The sequence below is a fragment of the Hypanus sabinus genome, chromosome 8 (genome assembly GCF_030144855.1).
Source record: "Hypanus sabinus isolate sHypSab1 chromosome 8, sHypSab1.hap1, whole genome shotgun sequence".
Classification (NCBI taxonomy): domain Eukaryota; kingdom Metazoa; phylum Chordata; class Chondrichthyes; order Myliobatiformes; family Dasyatidae; genus Hypanus; species Hypanus sabinus.
Window position 1 is genome coordinate 169867886 of NC_082713.1, and position 16756 is coordinate 169884641.

The following is a 16756-nucleotide window of genomic DNA, read 5'->3' on the forward strand; positions in this document are numbered from 1 at the left end:
TGTACTCATTTGCTTCTACCACTCCCTAACCCTTGTGACTAATTACCATAATTAACAAACCACAACATATAACACATGGCTCCAACAGACAGAAAATAGACACAAGTCTCCTACAGTGTCTGTTGTTGTTGTTTGTTATCTATATCAATGATCTGGATGATAATGTTGTTAACTGGATCACCAAATCTGTGGATGACACCAAGGTTGGGGGCACAGTGAGGGAGACTATCAAAGCTTCTAGTGGGATCCGGACCAGATGGGAAAATGGGCAAAAATGGCAGTAGATGAAATTTAATGCAGACAAGAGTAAGGTGTTACACTCTGGCAGGACAAACCAGGGTCCGACTTGCACCATGAGTCGGAGGACACTGAGGAATGCTTTACAACACAGGGATTTGGGAATACAAGTCCATAATTCCTTGAAGGTGATGCCAGGTATATAGAGCAGAAATCTTCCGGCATATTGGCCTTCACTAATCAAAGTATGAAGTACAGGAGTTGGGATGTTATGTTGAAGCTGTATAGGATGTTGGTAAGGCCTTATACAGAACATTGTGTAGACTCATCCACTTATTTAGCTACAGGAAAGATGTCAATAAGATTGAAAGAGTATGAAGGAAATTTACAAGGATGTTGCTGGGACTTTAGGACCTGAGTTGTAGGGAAAGGTTGAATAGGTAAGACTTCACTCGCTGGAATGTAGGAGATTGAGGGGAGGATTGATAGAGGTATACAAAACTGAGGGGTTCAGATGGGTAAATGCAAACAGGCTTTTTCCACTGAGTTTGGATGAGATAAGAACAAGAGGTCACAGGTTAAGGGTGAAAGGTGAAAAGTTTAAGGGAAACACGAGGGGCAGCTTCTTCATGGAGGGTGGTGTGAGCGTGGAAGTGACAGATGCAGGTTGGATTGCAACATTTAAAAAAATAATAATTTTAATTAGTTTCTACAATGCGACAAAAAACAGTAAGAGGTTTATACAGTGCAAAACAAACATATCAAATGTACAGTTCATAACAATTAAGCACCCTTAGTAGAATGGTATAAAGCTGGTTACCACCCACCCTCCCACTACCCAACTCCAAGCCAACCTTACAAAGTATAAAAAAGTTAATCAGAACTTTTATCACCATAGAGCCGTATTTATAAAAGGAATTTATGTTGCCTACTACCTAAACTATAATATATTTACACATCAAAAACCATAAATCTTAACCGTAAGAAGCTGGAAGTAAGGGATTTAAATGCAAAAGAAAAAAGGAGGGATGCGCCCTTAATCTAAACGGGAATTATGAAAATATTCAAAGGTCCCCACACCTTGTGGAACTTTATGTCCAAATTAAGAAGTGAATAATGAATCTTTTCAAGGTCTAAGCAGGACATAACATCTCTGAGCCATTGAGCATGAGTGGGTGGGGCAGATTGCAACATTTAAGATATGTTTGGATATGTACATGAATGGGAGGGGTATGAAGGATTATGGTCCAGAGGCAGGTCGATGGGAGTAGACAGAACAACAGTTTGGCATAGACTAGATGGGCTGAAAGGCCTGTTGCTGCGCTGTAGTGCTCTACGACTCTACTCTGCCTTTCAATCTGATTCAGTTTGATGCTTGCTTTGTAATCTTGATCCTAATCTGCATCGCTACTGGTTGTCACTGTGTACTGCATCAGAGAATGTTCATTCTTTAAAGCACGCACCTGTAGAAAAGGAATCACATCCATGGTCGAACAGCTCCCCAAGGGGAGAGCTGCTGTTGGTTCTTCTGGCCTGCTTTCCATCAATGGCATCCAAGGACTGATAGATAAATAATCCCAGACCACACAATACGTACACGTAAGATGGTGCCTGCAAAGTGGGGAGAATAACAGGTCACAGATGGAATGGTGAACATCTTGGTCATGAGCCATGATCCAAGAACTGCTGAGCAGGACTGAAGATGGATCGGAACTATCTTCACAGGGAAGCTGTGTGTGCCCACTCCCGGTGATGGTGCATGGCCCGTACTGGAGATTGGAGCACAGACCCAGAATGACACTTCAGCACTGAGGGAGAGCTGTCAGAGAGGGTCAGAAAAAGCTGCAGGGACTTGCAAGCTCAGTCAGCATCCATGACACCTTCAAAAGGTGATGCTTCAAAAAGGCAGCCATCAGAATCAGAACTAGCTTAATATCACTGGCATTTGTTGTGAAATTTATTGTTTTGCAACAGCAGTAAAGTCCAATACATAATAATAAACAGATAAATACAAAATTAAAAAACTAACAATAAGAAAATATTATTAAATTAAGTATATAAAAGAGCAAAGAAAAAAATAACGAGGTAGTGCACATGGGTTTATTGTCCATTCAGAAATCTAATGGTAGTTGGGGAAGAAGCTATTCCTGAATTGTAGAGGATTCAGGAGCCTGAAGTTCCTGAATCTTCAGGCTCCTGTACCTCTACCTTGATGGTGACAATGAGAAAAAGACACGTCCTGGATGATGGAGGTCCTTAATGCCACCTTTCTGAGGCATGACCCTTCAAAGATGTCCGTGATGCTGGGAAGGCTAGAGCTCATGATGGAGCTGACCAAGTTTACAACTTGGATCGATGGATCTAAGATAGCTTCACAGGGAAGCTGTGTGATGTGTGTGCCCACTCCAGCCTTTGAAACAGGGAGGTGATGGTTTCCTTAAGGGGAAATCTTGCCTGAGAAATCTATTGGAATTCTTTGAGGAAATAGCAGGTCGGATAGACAAAGGAATCAGTAGATGTTGTTTACTTGAATTTTCAGAAGGCCTTTGACAAGATGCCACACGAGTCTGTTAAACAAGAGCCCATGCTATTATAGGAAAGATACCAGCATGGACAGAAGATTGGCTGACTGGCAGGAGGCAGAGTGGGAATATAGGGAGCATGTTCTGGTTGGCTGCCAGAATCTAGTGTTGGCTTTGAGACTACTTTTCACAATGAGAAGCAGCCAATGATTTTGATGACAGAATTGATGGAAATATGGTGAAGTTTGCAAATGATACATTTATATAGATATGGTGAATAAAGTTGCTTTGATAATACAAACTGGAGAATTTTCAAGGAGCCTGCTACCTATGGCAACCATGTTAACATTGAGGAATACGTGGATTCTGTGACCAGCTACATAGAGAAGTGAACTGAGGATATTACCATCATGGGTGAGGGAAATCAGAAGCAGAGGGCGCTGCCAGGCTGAGGGATCGTGGTGCTGCTTTTAGATTGGGAAATGCTACAGCTCTCAGGGAAGCAAGAACAATGCTTTCCTGTTCCATCAGGAAATGGGAGCATTCTCAGAGAATTGACAGTCACTTCTGTGATACCAGACACATGACATACATGTGGCAGGAAATCCAGAAGGTTACAGCCTACAAGTTTACCCTGTGCGACAGTGACCAGGATGCTTCACTCCCTGAAAGGCTGAATGTCTTCTGCACCCGGTTTGATGCACAGAGCAAAGTGCTGGTGAGGAAGGCCCCCCTCCCCCAGGGGAGCAGACACTCCGTCTGGCTGAAGCTCAGGTGAGGAAGACTCTGGTCAGAGTGGGGCCTGATAATATGTTAGGTTGGGTTCTGAAAGACTGCACAGCCCAGCTGATGGAATTGGTGACAGATATATTTCACATCTCTCTGGAACAATCCATTGTCCGTTCAGTTTTCAAGGCAGGCATCAGCATTCCAGTGCTGAAGGAGGTGACAGTAACCTACCTAAGTGACTATCGTCCAGTGACATCAACTTAACCATTATAAAATGCTTTGAGTGACTGGTCATGGAGCACATTAAAGCCTTTCTTCCAGCTACAATGGATCCTTTCCAGTTCACTTATCGCTCAAATCGATCCACGGATGATGCAATAACCTCTGCCTCCACTCTGTCCTGTCCCCCGTGGAAAACGGGGTCTTATATGCCAGACTGCTGTTTATAGACTTCAGTTTGGTATTCAACACCATTATACCCCAGAAACTAGTGGGGAAACTGTCCTCGCTGGTCTCAACACCTCCCACTGCAATTGGATACCAGATTTTTTTTTTTTACGGTAGTCTATGCGGGCAGCAATATCTCTCATCGCACTCTGCTGAGCACTGGCTGTGAGCTCAGCCCACTGCTGACACGACTGTGTTGCAGGATCCTGCTCAAACTCTGTCATTAAGTTTGCAGATGATACAACAGTGGTGACCTTATCAAGAACGATGTTGAGACAGAGTAGACGAAGTGGAGTGCTAGTGGATTGGTGTGAGAGCAACAACCTAAGCCTGAACATGGAGGACAAAGGAAATTACCGTAGACTTCAAGACCTTATATTTAATATTAATAAGTTTGTTACTTATGTGTGACTCATCTGTAGATTTTAGCCTTACCTTCAGTTATTGGGTATTATGTCTGTTATGTGTTTGAAGAAATGTCTCCTGTCTATATATATATATATGTATGCAGTTAAATGACAATAAACTTCATTTGAACTCTCCACCTTCGCTGAATTCCTACAGGATCAAAATAAGCCGCAGAAAGTTGTAAATTCAGTCAGCTCCATCATGGACACTAGCCTCCCCAGCATCCAGGACATCGTCAGGGAGTGACGCTCAAAAAGGCAGTATTCATTATTAACGATCCTAGTCACCCAGGACATACCCTCTTCTTATTGCTTCCATCAGGAAGCAGGCACAGGAACCTGAAGGCACACACTCAATGATTCAAAAACATCTTCTTCATTAGATTTCTGAACAGATATTGGACATATCAGAGGGAGTACAGAGAAGGTTCATCAGATTGATTCCTGGGATGGCAGGAATTTCGTATGAAGAAAGACTGGATCGACTAGGCTTATACTCACTGGAATTTAGAAGATTGAGGGGGGATCTTATTGAAATGTATAAAATTCTAAATGGATTGGACAGGCTAGATGCAGGAAGATTGTTTCCGATGTTGAGAAAGTCCAGAACGAGGGGTCACAGTTTAAGGATAAAGGGGAAGTCTTTTAGGACCGAGATGAGGAAAATCTTCTTCACACAGAGAGTGGTGAATCTGTGGAATTCGCTGCCACAGGAAACAGTTGAGGCCGGTTCATTGGCTATATTTAAGAGGAAGTTAGATATGGCCCTTGTGGCTAAAGGGATCGGGGGTATGGAGAGAAAGCAGGTACAGGGTTCTGAGTTGGATGATCAGCCATGATCATACTGAATGGTGGTGCAGGCTCAAAGGGCCAAATGGCCTACTCCTGCACCTATTTTCTATGTTTCTATATGAACACTACCTCACTATGGTTTCTTCCTCGTGTTTTGTACTTAAGTTAACTTTTTTAAATAAATATACTTGTTACTGTGATTTACAGTTTTTATTATGTATTACAACGTACTGCTGCTGCAAAACAACAGATCTGATGTCATATGCCAGTGGTGTTAGATCTGATTCACATAGTGATGAAGGTAAGATCATCTAGATTACTGTTAAAATTGCATGCCGCAGCACAGTCAAAATAGCAAATGGCTACGTTCAGATTATCGAGGTGGAACGCAATGCAGCTACGGGAATTTGATACACACCAAACGGGAAGGAGAAGACTAATGAGTCTGCTGAGGGTGGTGTACCAGATGTACCAGTCATGTTCAGATTCTACATTTTCAGTTTTGGTAACCCTGTAAGACCATAAGATACAGGAGGAGAATCAGCCATTTGGCCCATTGAGTCTGCTCCATCATGGCTGATCCATTTCTTCCTCTCAGGCCCCATCTCCCCATATCCCTTCATGCCCCGACCAATTGAGAATCTATCAACCTCTGCCTTAAATATACACAAAGAGTTTGTCTCCACAGCTGCCTGTGGAACGCTGTGAGTAAACTCGAAAGAGTGCAGAGAGGCTTTACGAGGATGCTGCCAGGACTTGAGGAACTGAGTTTTCAGGCGAGGTTATGCGAGCCAGGGCTTCATTTGTCACATGTACATTGAAGCATACAGTGAATTAAGTCATCGGCATCAAGTCAAATCAGCAAGCAGTCTGCCAGTGTCGCCATGATTCTGGCACCAACATAGAATGTCCACAACCCGCTAACTCTAACCTGCACATTAGTGGAATGCGAGAGGAATCCATAAATCCACAGAGAACATGCAAACTCGTGCGGAAGGAATCAACCCGAATCGGTGATTGCTGGGGCTGTAAAGCAATTGTGCTAACCACCATGCCTCTGGGCTGTACCGTGGTGGTGATGCCACAATTTCAGTTTTAGTCTGTTTTAGGACAGCTGTGATTAAACTGGAGAGAGTGAAGAGATGCTTTGCAAGGATCTGAGGGGCTGAGTTTTAGGGAGAGGTTAGGCCTTTTATTCTTTGGAGCGTAGGAGACAGAGGCAATTTCTTGGAGGTGTATAAAATCATTCGGGACACAGAGAGGGTGAGCAGCCTTTTGTCCAGGGTTGCTAATTAGCAACTAGAGGGCACAAAAGTCACTGCACACGCTGGAAATCTTGAGCAACAGAGACAAAATGATGGAGGAACTCAGCAGGTCAGGCAGCAACTACGGAGGGGAATAAAGCTAAGACCCTTCATCAGGACTAGGCTAAAGGAAATAGGTTTAAGGTTAGAGGTGAAAGGTTTATAACCTGAAGGGCAACTTTTTTTTGAAACAGAGGGTGACAGATATATGAAATGAGCTGTCAGAGGAAGTGGCTGAGGATATTCATTACATAATCACACACAAAATGCTGGAGGAACTCAGCAGGTCGGGCAGCATCCATAAAGGAGAATAAACAGTCAATGTTTCAGACAAGGACCTTTCATCAAGACTGGAAAGGAAGGGGGCAGAAACCAGAATAAGGTGGGGGGAGGGAAGAGGGGGAAGAAGATCAAGCTGGCAAGTGATAGGTTAGACCTGCTGAGTGAGAAGGGTGAAGGATGAGGAATCAAGTAAGAAGTTGAAGGGTAATAGGTGGAGGAGATAAAGGGCTGAAGGAGAAGAAATCCGATAGAAATTTGACAGTGGACCCAGAGGGAGGTGATGGGCAGTTGAGGAAAAGAGAAACGGCAAGAGGGGAACCAGAATGAGGAATAAAAACAGAGAGAAGGGGAGTGACAGGGGGAGAAACTACCAGAAGGTAGCGAAATCGATATTCATGCTATCAGACAAGGACAGACATACTGCAATGAGAATGGGAAGTAAATTAAAATGGGTGGAGATACGGCACACCGGGTGAAGGTGCTTTGTGCACCTTGGTCAGCACAGACACATGGGCACAAGGGGTTCCCACCGCCCCCACTGAACATCGAGTCTCTAGCTTGCTGGGCAAGGCTGCTCCAAGGGAAATGCTTCAAACTGACATACCATCTTGATGGACAGACAGGCTTGAGAGGCCAGGTGGCCCAACTCCTGCTCCTATTATTTTTAAATCACACCCTTACACAACAGATATTAATTACAATACTCGCTAGACATCTCACTTTTAATTGGAATGAATCAAATTTCAGTAATCAGAGTATTCCTATCTGATTATAATCAGAACACAAACATTTGCTATATCCATCCCTGCTGGGTCAAGCATCTTATAATTAATTTGAGATAAATACTTTACTCTGCATTATGTGAAGATAGGATTCCGGAGAACATGGGGAGAGAAAGACAGATATCCAGAGTAACTGCACACTCCTTGGTGGTAATTGAACCTGGGTCGCTGTGCTGTAACAGCGTTTTGCTAACCATTGACAGTAAGACAGCAGTTTCTGTAAAGCAGATGAAACTATACAGAAAGCCAAAAAGAGAAGCAAAAATTCCAATTTTAATGGGTAAAGTGTGAATTATCTGGAATGGAACAATTTGACATTGAATCCTACAAGGTGCCCAGACATTAGACGAAATGTGTCCATCCTGTGTTACAATGCATGAGATTTATAGACAAAGCTCAGAGTGGGACAGCCAACTCGAACCCAAATCCTGTCGACTAGTGCTTCCCAAAGCAGCGCACACAAAATGCTGGAGGAACCCAGCAGGTAGGCAGCGTCAATGGAGAGGAATAGCAAGCTGATATCTCTGGCCGAGGCCCTTGATCAGGACTCAGTCTACATTTGGTTTCACTGAAATAGTGTGAACCCATTTGCTATGTCTATCTCCACCTTTATAAGTATTTTGAGATAGATACTTTATCCTGATACAAGGAGGGAATGACAGATGTGCAGACAGTAAATGCAGTTTGTAATGGATCCTTCAATAGTGTCTATTTTCCTGAATTTACTGTTTTAGAACCCAATAAATCTATCTCAGAACCAGTAAGCCCACAATTATAGAATGGATTTTAAAGATAAGGACTGATGGTGAGTATTAAGTTGGCTGAGAGGAGAGATGGTCTGAATCACCCATTTGAGCGATCTAAGAGTAATTCAGAACCATAAGACCAGAACTAGGTCATTGAGTCCATTGAGTCTGCTCTGCCATTCCATCACCGCTGATATAGTAATGTTCTCAACTTTATTCTCCTGCCTTTGCCCCATAACCTTTGACTCCCCAACTAAACATGATTTATCACGTCCATTTTTAACATACCCAGTGACTTGGCCTTCAGAGCTGCCATGGAAATGAGTTCCACAGAGTCACCACTCTGTGGCTAAAGAAACTCCTCAACTGTTTTAACTGAATGTCCTTCTACTGAGGCTGCAGCCTCTGGTCCTACTCTCCCCCACTATAGCAAACATTCTCTCCACATCCACTCCTTCTAGGCCTTCCAGTACTTCAGAGGCTTCAATGAGATTCCCACCTCTAACAGAATGTGTGCTCTTAGAGGTGAGATCAAGATGATTCACAATACTCCATTTTCAGGCTGATCAAGGCCCTGCTGAATTGTGGTAAGACATTAGTACTACATCACACCATAAAATCCAATATACCATTGGCCTTCACAATAGCCTGCTGTACTAGTTATCTGTGCACAAAGGGCTCCAAGTCCTTTCTGATTAGTGACTGGGGTTCAATTCCCACCACTGTCTGTAAGGAGCTTCTAGTTTCTCCCCATGACTGTGTTCCTCACACATTCCAAAGACATACGGGTTAGTGTTAGTACGTTCTGTTGGCAGTGGAAACATAGCGACACATGGCCAAGTCACTGGGAATATTTAAAAAAGAGGTTGATAGGTTCTTGATTAATCAGGGCATCCAAGGTTACAGTGAGAAGGCAAGGGAATAGGGTTGAGAGAGATAATGATGGAATGCCAGAGCAGACTCGATGAGCTGATAGGGTCTTGTGTTGTATCCATCCCCTTGATACTGAGATCACAAAACCCAATGTTGGGAGGGGAACCTAACAGATTCTCGATGTCCACAGGTCTGGTGTAGCACCAGTGACCTCGTCTGGAGTCAGGAAACCTGTGGAGCATGACATGGGCTGAAGATGGGACACAAGGGGCTTGCTATATAAAACATCAGGAACATGGGGATCGGACAGGAAACTGGGAAAGAGGACCAGCCATGGTCTTTTTGAACGGGACAGCAGGTTTGAGAGACTGATTAGCCTACCCATGTTTCTCATGTCTACCAAAAGTACTATAAAATATTAATAGACAAATGGGGACAGAGAGGACCTCCGCTGGTTGGGGTCAATCATGAATGTTGTGACCTAGCTCTAACTCGACATGCAAGCCAAAGCAGTACGATATATAGAGCAAGCTGTTGCCCATGCAGCAGGCTCCCCCTCTCCATGCACCTGATGAACCCAAAAGGAACAGCAGAGACTGATACAGTTTGGCATCGGTGGCATTGAGCTCAACGTAGGACTGCCTTAGGGACTCCAGTGCCAGATAGTTCCCTGGGGATTACTCCCAATGAATGGGTATAGCCACAAGGAAGGGCAAGTTTGAGATCAGAGTTTTCCTTCTAGATGAGCTGCCAAATATGGCTGACAAGCCCCATCTGCTCAAAGCAACTGATTATGAAGGTACCAATAACCCACCCTTGCCCCTTATCCTTTCAGTTGAAATGGTTCCACAAGGCTTAGTAGCTAAGCCACACGAAGGCCAGGAGCTGGACTTGGTTGTCAGAGGCTATATGAGATGTATACAATTGAGAGAGTTTAATAGGTGGTGGGAGCTTATTCCCACTACTTCCCCAGATCTGACTAGACTAGATATCGACAAGGAAGCAGTTAAGAGACCTCTCCCCAGAAACAGAAGGGTTCCTTGTGGCAATATAAGATTAGGTGGTTAACAAAAAAAAATTGTCAAAAATACAAAATACAAGACCAACAAATTCAAGATGATAAATGCAGAAAATGCCAAGAGAAACCAGAAACAACCCACCACATTAAAGGATCCTAATGCAAACACGAGGAAATCTGCAGATGCTGGAAATTCAAGCAACACACACAAAATGCCGATGGAATGCAGGAGGCTAGGCAGCATCTATAGGAAGAAGTACAGTCGACGTTTCGGGCCGAGACCCTTCGTCAGGACTAACTTAAAGATAGTAAGCTCTCTCTTTTCTTTCAGTTAGTCCTGACAAAGGGTCTCGGCCCAAAACGTCGACTGTACTTCTTCCTACAGATGCTGCCTGGCCTGCTGCGTTCCACCAGCATTTTGTGTGTGTTGCTTAAAGGATCCTAAAGTAGTTTAACTCAATCTTACTACTTACACCGGCATAATCAAATGGCAAACATTCCCCAAAATCTTGAAAATAGAAACCCATAAAAGACACCAGGGTCAGAGTCCTACAAATTATATTACAATCAATCCATGATTACAGATAAGTCAATCCATCAAAACCATCTGGATATAATAATACAGGATAAACAAGAACAACTTACTAATAGCCATTCCAAACACACAAACAAATCATTAACACTAGAAATGTTGGAATTCTTTGAAGAGATTACAAGTAGGATAGATAAAGGAGACACAGTGGATGTTGTATATTTGGACTTTCAGAAGGCCTTTGACAAAGAGCCACACATGAGGCTGCTTACCAAGTTGAGAGCCCGTGGTATTACAGGAAAGTTACTGATATGGTTGGAGCATTGGCTGATCGGTAGGAGGCAGCGGGTGGGGAAAAAAAGATCCTCTTCTGGTTGGCTGCCAGTGACTAGTGCTCCACTGCAGTCAGTGTTGGGACCACTTCTTTTTATGCTGTATATAAATGATTTAGATGATAGAATATATGGCTTTGTTGCCAAGTTTGCAGATGATGTGAAGATTAGTGGAGGGGCAGGTAGTGTTGAGGAAACAGGTAGGACACAGAAGGACTTAAGACAGATTAGGAGAATGGACAAGGAAGTGACAAATGAAATACAATGTTGAAAAATGCATGGTTATACACTTTGGTAGTAGAAATTAATGTACGGACTATTTTTTAAACGGGGAGAAAATCCAGAAATCTGAGGTGCAGAGGAACTTTGGAGTCCTGGAGCAGAACACCCTGAAGGTTAACGTGCTTTCTGAGTCGGTGATGAGGAAGGCAAATGCCATGTTAGCATTCATTTCAAGAGGTCTAGAATACAAGAGCAGGGATGTGGCTTTAAAAGGTAATGGTAATGTTTCACCTTGTGAACAGTTTTGGGTTCTTCATCTAAGAAAAGATGTGCTGGCATTGGAGAGGGTCCAGAGGAGGTTCACAAGGATGATTCCAAGAACGAAAGGATTATCATACGAGGAATGAGCGATGGCTCTGGGTCTGTACTGCTGGAATTCAGAAGAATTGGGGGGGGGGGATCTCATTGAAACCTTTTGAATGCTGAAAGACCTAGACAGAGTAGATGCAGAAAGGAGGTTTCCCATGGTGGGAGAGGACAAGAGGGCACATCCTCAGGATAGAGGGGCACCCTTTCAAAACAGATGCAGAGAAATTTCTTTAGCCAGAGGATGGTGAATTTGTGGAATTTGCTGCCACGTGCAGCTGTGGAGGCCAGGTCGTTGGGTGTATTTAAGGCAGAGATTGATAGGTTCTTGATTGGACATGGCATCAAAGGTTATAGGGAGAAGGCCAGGGAGTGGGGTTGAGGAGAAATAGAAAAAAGGATCAGCCATGATTGAATGGCAGAGAGACTCGATGGGCCGGATGGCCCAGTTCTGCTCCCACATCTTATGCTGAGTTAAAAGAGGATATTGAAAGACTATGGAGGGTGAGCAAAGTAAACACTGCCCCAATAGTAGTATCTACAACTGGTGTCATCCCTAAGTCACTACACAATAGCATTAAACAATTAGGCCTACACAGTAATATCTATGTAAATCTTCCAAAAACAACAATACTCAAATAGTCCAGAAGTTCCTAGCAATTGGGAAAAGAGTGTGCTTGGCTATGCTTAAACTGAGAAAAAATATACAACAGATGCAAAAAAACATTGTGACTCCTTTCCATTTACCTGTTTTTCTGCATTAATTACTCATAAAATGCGGTCTGATCATCCAGTCACAATAATAGACAGACCCAATCTGCCTAAACCAATAACGCAAGAACAATTGTATTTCTTCTCATCAATACTGAGTACATCATTTAAACACAGTCTAGGTGTTAGACTAATTTTAAACCATTTCTCCGTACAAAACTGTTTCAGTTGATAAATATTCCTGGAATGCCTTGCATAAACAGTCCTCTTCAGGTCATGCCACAGCATCTCAATTGGCTTAAGGTCTGGACTCTGACTTGGCCATTCCAAAAAACACATTTTCTTCTTTTTTTAAAAAAAAACCATTCTGTTGTTGATTTAATCTTGTGCTTCAGATTATTGTCTTGTTGCACCATCCAACTTCTATTAAGCTTCAGATGACTGACTGCCAAACAGACATTCTCCTGTAAAATGGCTTGATACAATTTTGAATTCATTGTTCCCTCAATGATTGCAAGCTGTCCAGGCCCTGAGGCAGCAGAACAGCCCAAACCGTGATACTCCTTCCACCATGCTTTACAGTTGGGATGTGGTTTAGGTGCTGGTGTGCAGTGCCCTTTTGCCTCCAAACATAGCCGTGTGCACTTCTGCCAAAAAGTTCCAACTTTCGTCTTACCTGGCCACAGAACAATGTCCCAGGAGCATCGGAAACATCCAGGTGGCCTTTTTCAATATTGAGATGTGAAGCAATATTTTTTTTGGAGAACAATGATTTCTTCTTTGGTGTCATTCCATGAACACCATTCTTGTTCAGTGTTTTTCTTATAATGGACACATGAACAGAGACTTTACAAAGTTTTAGAGATTTCTTCAGGTCCTTTGCTGTTACCCTTGGGTTCTTTTTCACCTCCTTCAGCATTGCACATTGTGCTCTTGGTGTGATCTTTGCAGGAACCCACTCTCAGGGAGGGTAGCAACAGTACTGAGTTTTCTCCATGTGTAGGCAGTTTCTCTTACTGTGGACTGATGGAGACTTGGGCCATTCAGAAATGGTCTTGTAGCCTTTTCCAGCTTCATGCATCTGTACAATTCTTCTAAGATCGCGGCATGGTGCACATAAACAGAACTCTGAGAAGAGCAGGCTCTGTCAGTAACCTGACTGGGTATCATTTTTTTAAATCGGGCAGGGCACCTCTACAACCCACGCCTCCAATCTCATCTCATTGATTGACACCCGACTCCAAATAGCTTTTGTAGAAGGCATTACCCAGAGGCTCACATACTTTTTTGAGCCTACACTGATTGTTTAAATGGTACACTCAGTACTGACAAGAAGCACAATTGTTTGTGCGTTATTGGTTTTAGGCAGATGGTGTTTGTCTATTATTGTGACTTAGATGAAGATCACAGCAATTTTATGAGTAATTAATGCAGAAAACCAGGCAACGAGTTCACAAATTTTTTATTGTAACTGAATAATAATTTATCTATAGAACACTTTATACAGACTAGATAACCCACTTCACAATGAGATAAATAAATACGAAAATAAAAGATGCTAGTGAAAAGCAAGGTTAAATCCATAGGTTTTGCACTGAACATACACAATATTGTGCAGTGGTCTCATTTGCCAATTGAGATCAGGTTGGGGAAGATACATAATTAGCATCTTTCACAGAAACCTCAGTGCTTAGGACCAGCTTCCAAACTGTCTTCGAGACTCAACAATCTTTCTCACTGACAGGAAGTTTCAGCTTAAAGTCAATGCACTAAAGAAAAGCAAAATCAGACTGAAGCAGTCAGTCCTGAAGGGTTTTGGCCCAAAACATCGACCGTTTATTCCCCTCCAAGGAGAGGGGGGAAAGACCCGCTGAGTTCCTGCAGCATTTTGTGTGTTGCCTTGGATTTCCAGCATCTGCAGAATCCCTTCTGATTAAGTATTTTACATAACTAAAACACCCAGAGTAATTGAGGTCACAGAGAATGATCAAACTCAATGCACAGCATTCTCAGTCTGGCAGACTGTGACTCGTGGGATTCAAGACAGAAACATTAGGGACTTCTAAGAGACATTTAGATAGGCACATGAAATGTTAGGAAAATGGAAGGATATGGACACCGTGTAGGCAGAAGAGATTAGTTTAGTTGGCCATTTGATTAGTCTAGATGGAAATAGTGGTCTGAAGGGCCTGTTTCAGTACTGTCTGTCCTATGTTCTGCAAGGAAAGATCTGCTTGCATACACTACACTTGATAGTCATCACCCTCTGGTTCCAGCATCAAGGACCCCCACCACCAGGTTCAGGAACGGTTATTACCCCTCAACCATCAGGCTCTTAAAGCAGAGGGGTAACTTCACTTGTCCAACAGTGAACTTGCAAAGACTCTTCCTCTCGTGTCGTAGTTAAGGATTTTTGTATTTGGTGGGTTTTTTTGTACATTGGTTGTTGCCTGTCTGCTGGGTGCAGTTTCTCATTGATTCTATTGGTTTTCTTGTATTTACCGTGATTGCTCACAAGGAAAGGAATCTCAGGATTGTTCAAAGTAAATTTTATTATCAAAGTACATAAAACCGAGATTTGTTTTCCTGCAGGTATTTTCAGCAAATCCATAGAATAGTAACTACAACAGGATCAATGAAAGATCAACCAGAGTGCAGAAATCAGACTGTGCAAATGCAAATATAAATAAATAGCAATAAACAAGAGTGTGAGATAATGTATATGGTGACATACGTGTACTTTGATAACAAATTTACTTTGAGCTTTCCCCACCTCCTTCCAAACACATCCAAAGGACAACTGATTGCATCGGTTAAAGGAATCTGTTTATCTCCCGGCAGTAAGCAAACTGAAAAGTTGCTGCTTCAGTCAGTTATTACACAGACTCTGGGCTTGTTATCAAAACTCCTCCACGTTCATACAAAGCTGGGAGACCTGATGGATGATAGAAAAATAGAGAGCTATGTGGGAGGGAAGGGCTTGATTGATCTTGGAGTATTAGAAGGCCTGTATTGTACTGTACATGCAACAAAAAATACTGGGAGTGCAGGTCAGGCAGCCTCCATAGAGGGAGATAAACAGTTGACATTTCAGGCCAAAATTCTTCGAGACCAGAAAGAAAGCATGCAGCAGCCAGAGTAAGGCACAAACTGGCAGGTGATAGGTGAGAGGGAGGGAAGGTGGGTAGATACGGAAAAAAGGTGGGTGAGGTTGGGGGGGGGAATGAAGTGAGAAATTGGAAGAGGTAAAGGACTGACAGAGGAATTAGATAGACAAATTTTTTTTGCATACTAATGGAAAAGTATCTTAAACCTGCCACTTGTTTTGCACTTTGCAAATACGTGGCTTTGCATCCAACACAGAAATAGAATTAGCCCAGAGATTTGGTAAAATTAGTTTAGTTCAGATAATTGCAATGTGTTTCATTTTGGAAAGCAAAATCCAAGTAGGACTTTCCTCAGCGAATCCTGGAAAATGGTGCAGAACAGGAGGAGCTTGGAGTACAAGTAACACACACAGAATGCTGGTGGAACACAGCAGACCAGGCAGCATCTATAAGGAGAAGCACTGTCAACGTTTCGGACCGAGACCCTTCGTCAGGACTAACTGAAGGGATAGATACTAAGAGATTTGAAAGTAATGGGGGGAGGGGGAAATGCGAAATGACAGAAGACCAGAGGGGGTGGGATGAAGCTAAGAGCTGGAAAAGTGATTGGCAAAAGTGATACGGTGCTGGAGAAGGGAAAGGATCATGGGACGGGAGGCCTCAGGAGAAAGAAGGGGGGGAGGAGGGAGCACCAGAGGGAGATGGAGAACAGGCAGAGTGATGGGCAGAGAGAGAGAGAAAAAAACAACTAAATATGTCAGGGATGGGGTAAGATGGGGAGCAGGGGCATTAAAACTTCTGTTAATGCCCCTCCTCCCCTTCTTACCCCATCCCTGACATATTTAGTTGTTTGTTTTTTTTTCTCTCTCTCTGCCCATCACCCTGCCTGTTCTCCATCTCCCTCTGGTGCTCACCCTCCCCCTTTCTTTCTCCCGAGGCCTCCCGTCCCATGATCCTTTCCCTTCTCCAGCTCTGTATCACTTTTGCCAATCACCTTTCCAGCTCTTAGCTTCATCCCACCCCCTCCGGTCTTCTGTCATTTCGTATTTCCCCCTCCCCCCACTACTTCCAAATCTCTTAGTATCTTCAGTTAATCCTGATGAAGGGTCTCTGCCCGAAACGTCGACAGTGCTTCTGCTTATAGATGCTGCCTGGCCTGCTGTATTCCACCAGTATTTTGTGTGTGTGGAGAGAATTTCCAGCATCTGCAGATTTCCTCGTGTTTGCACTTGGGGGAAGTACAAGCATATCGTTCCCCAACAGTGGAGTCACAGATCGACAGGATGGTGTTAAAGCTGTTTAGTACACTGGCCTTCATCAGTCAGGGCCCCCGAGTATAAAAGTGGG

The 16756-nt window shown here is 43.3% G+C and overlaps 1 protein-coding gene across 1 annotated transcript in view; it reads right to left on the bottom strand.

Moving 5' to 3' along the window:
- chpt1 (choline phosphotransferase 1) overlaps nucleotides 1–16756 on the bottom strand; it is a 33966-nt gene that overhangs the window by 15151 nt on the left and 2059 nt on the right. The window contains exon 2 of the mRNA XM_059978529.1: nucleotides 1701–1848. Coding sequence (XP_059834512.1) covers nucleotides 1701–1848 — 148 coding nt within the window. The remainder of the gene's footprint in view (nucleotides 1–1700; nucleotides 1849–16756) is intronic.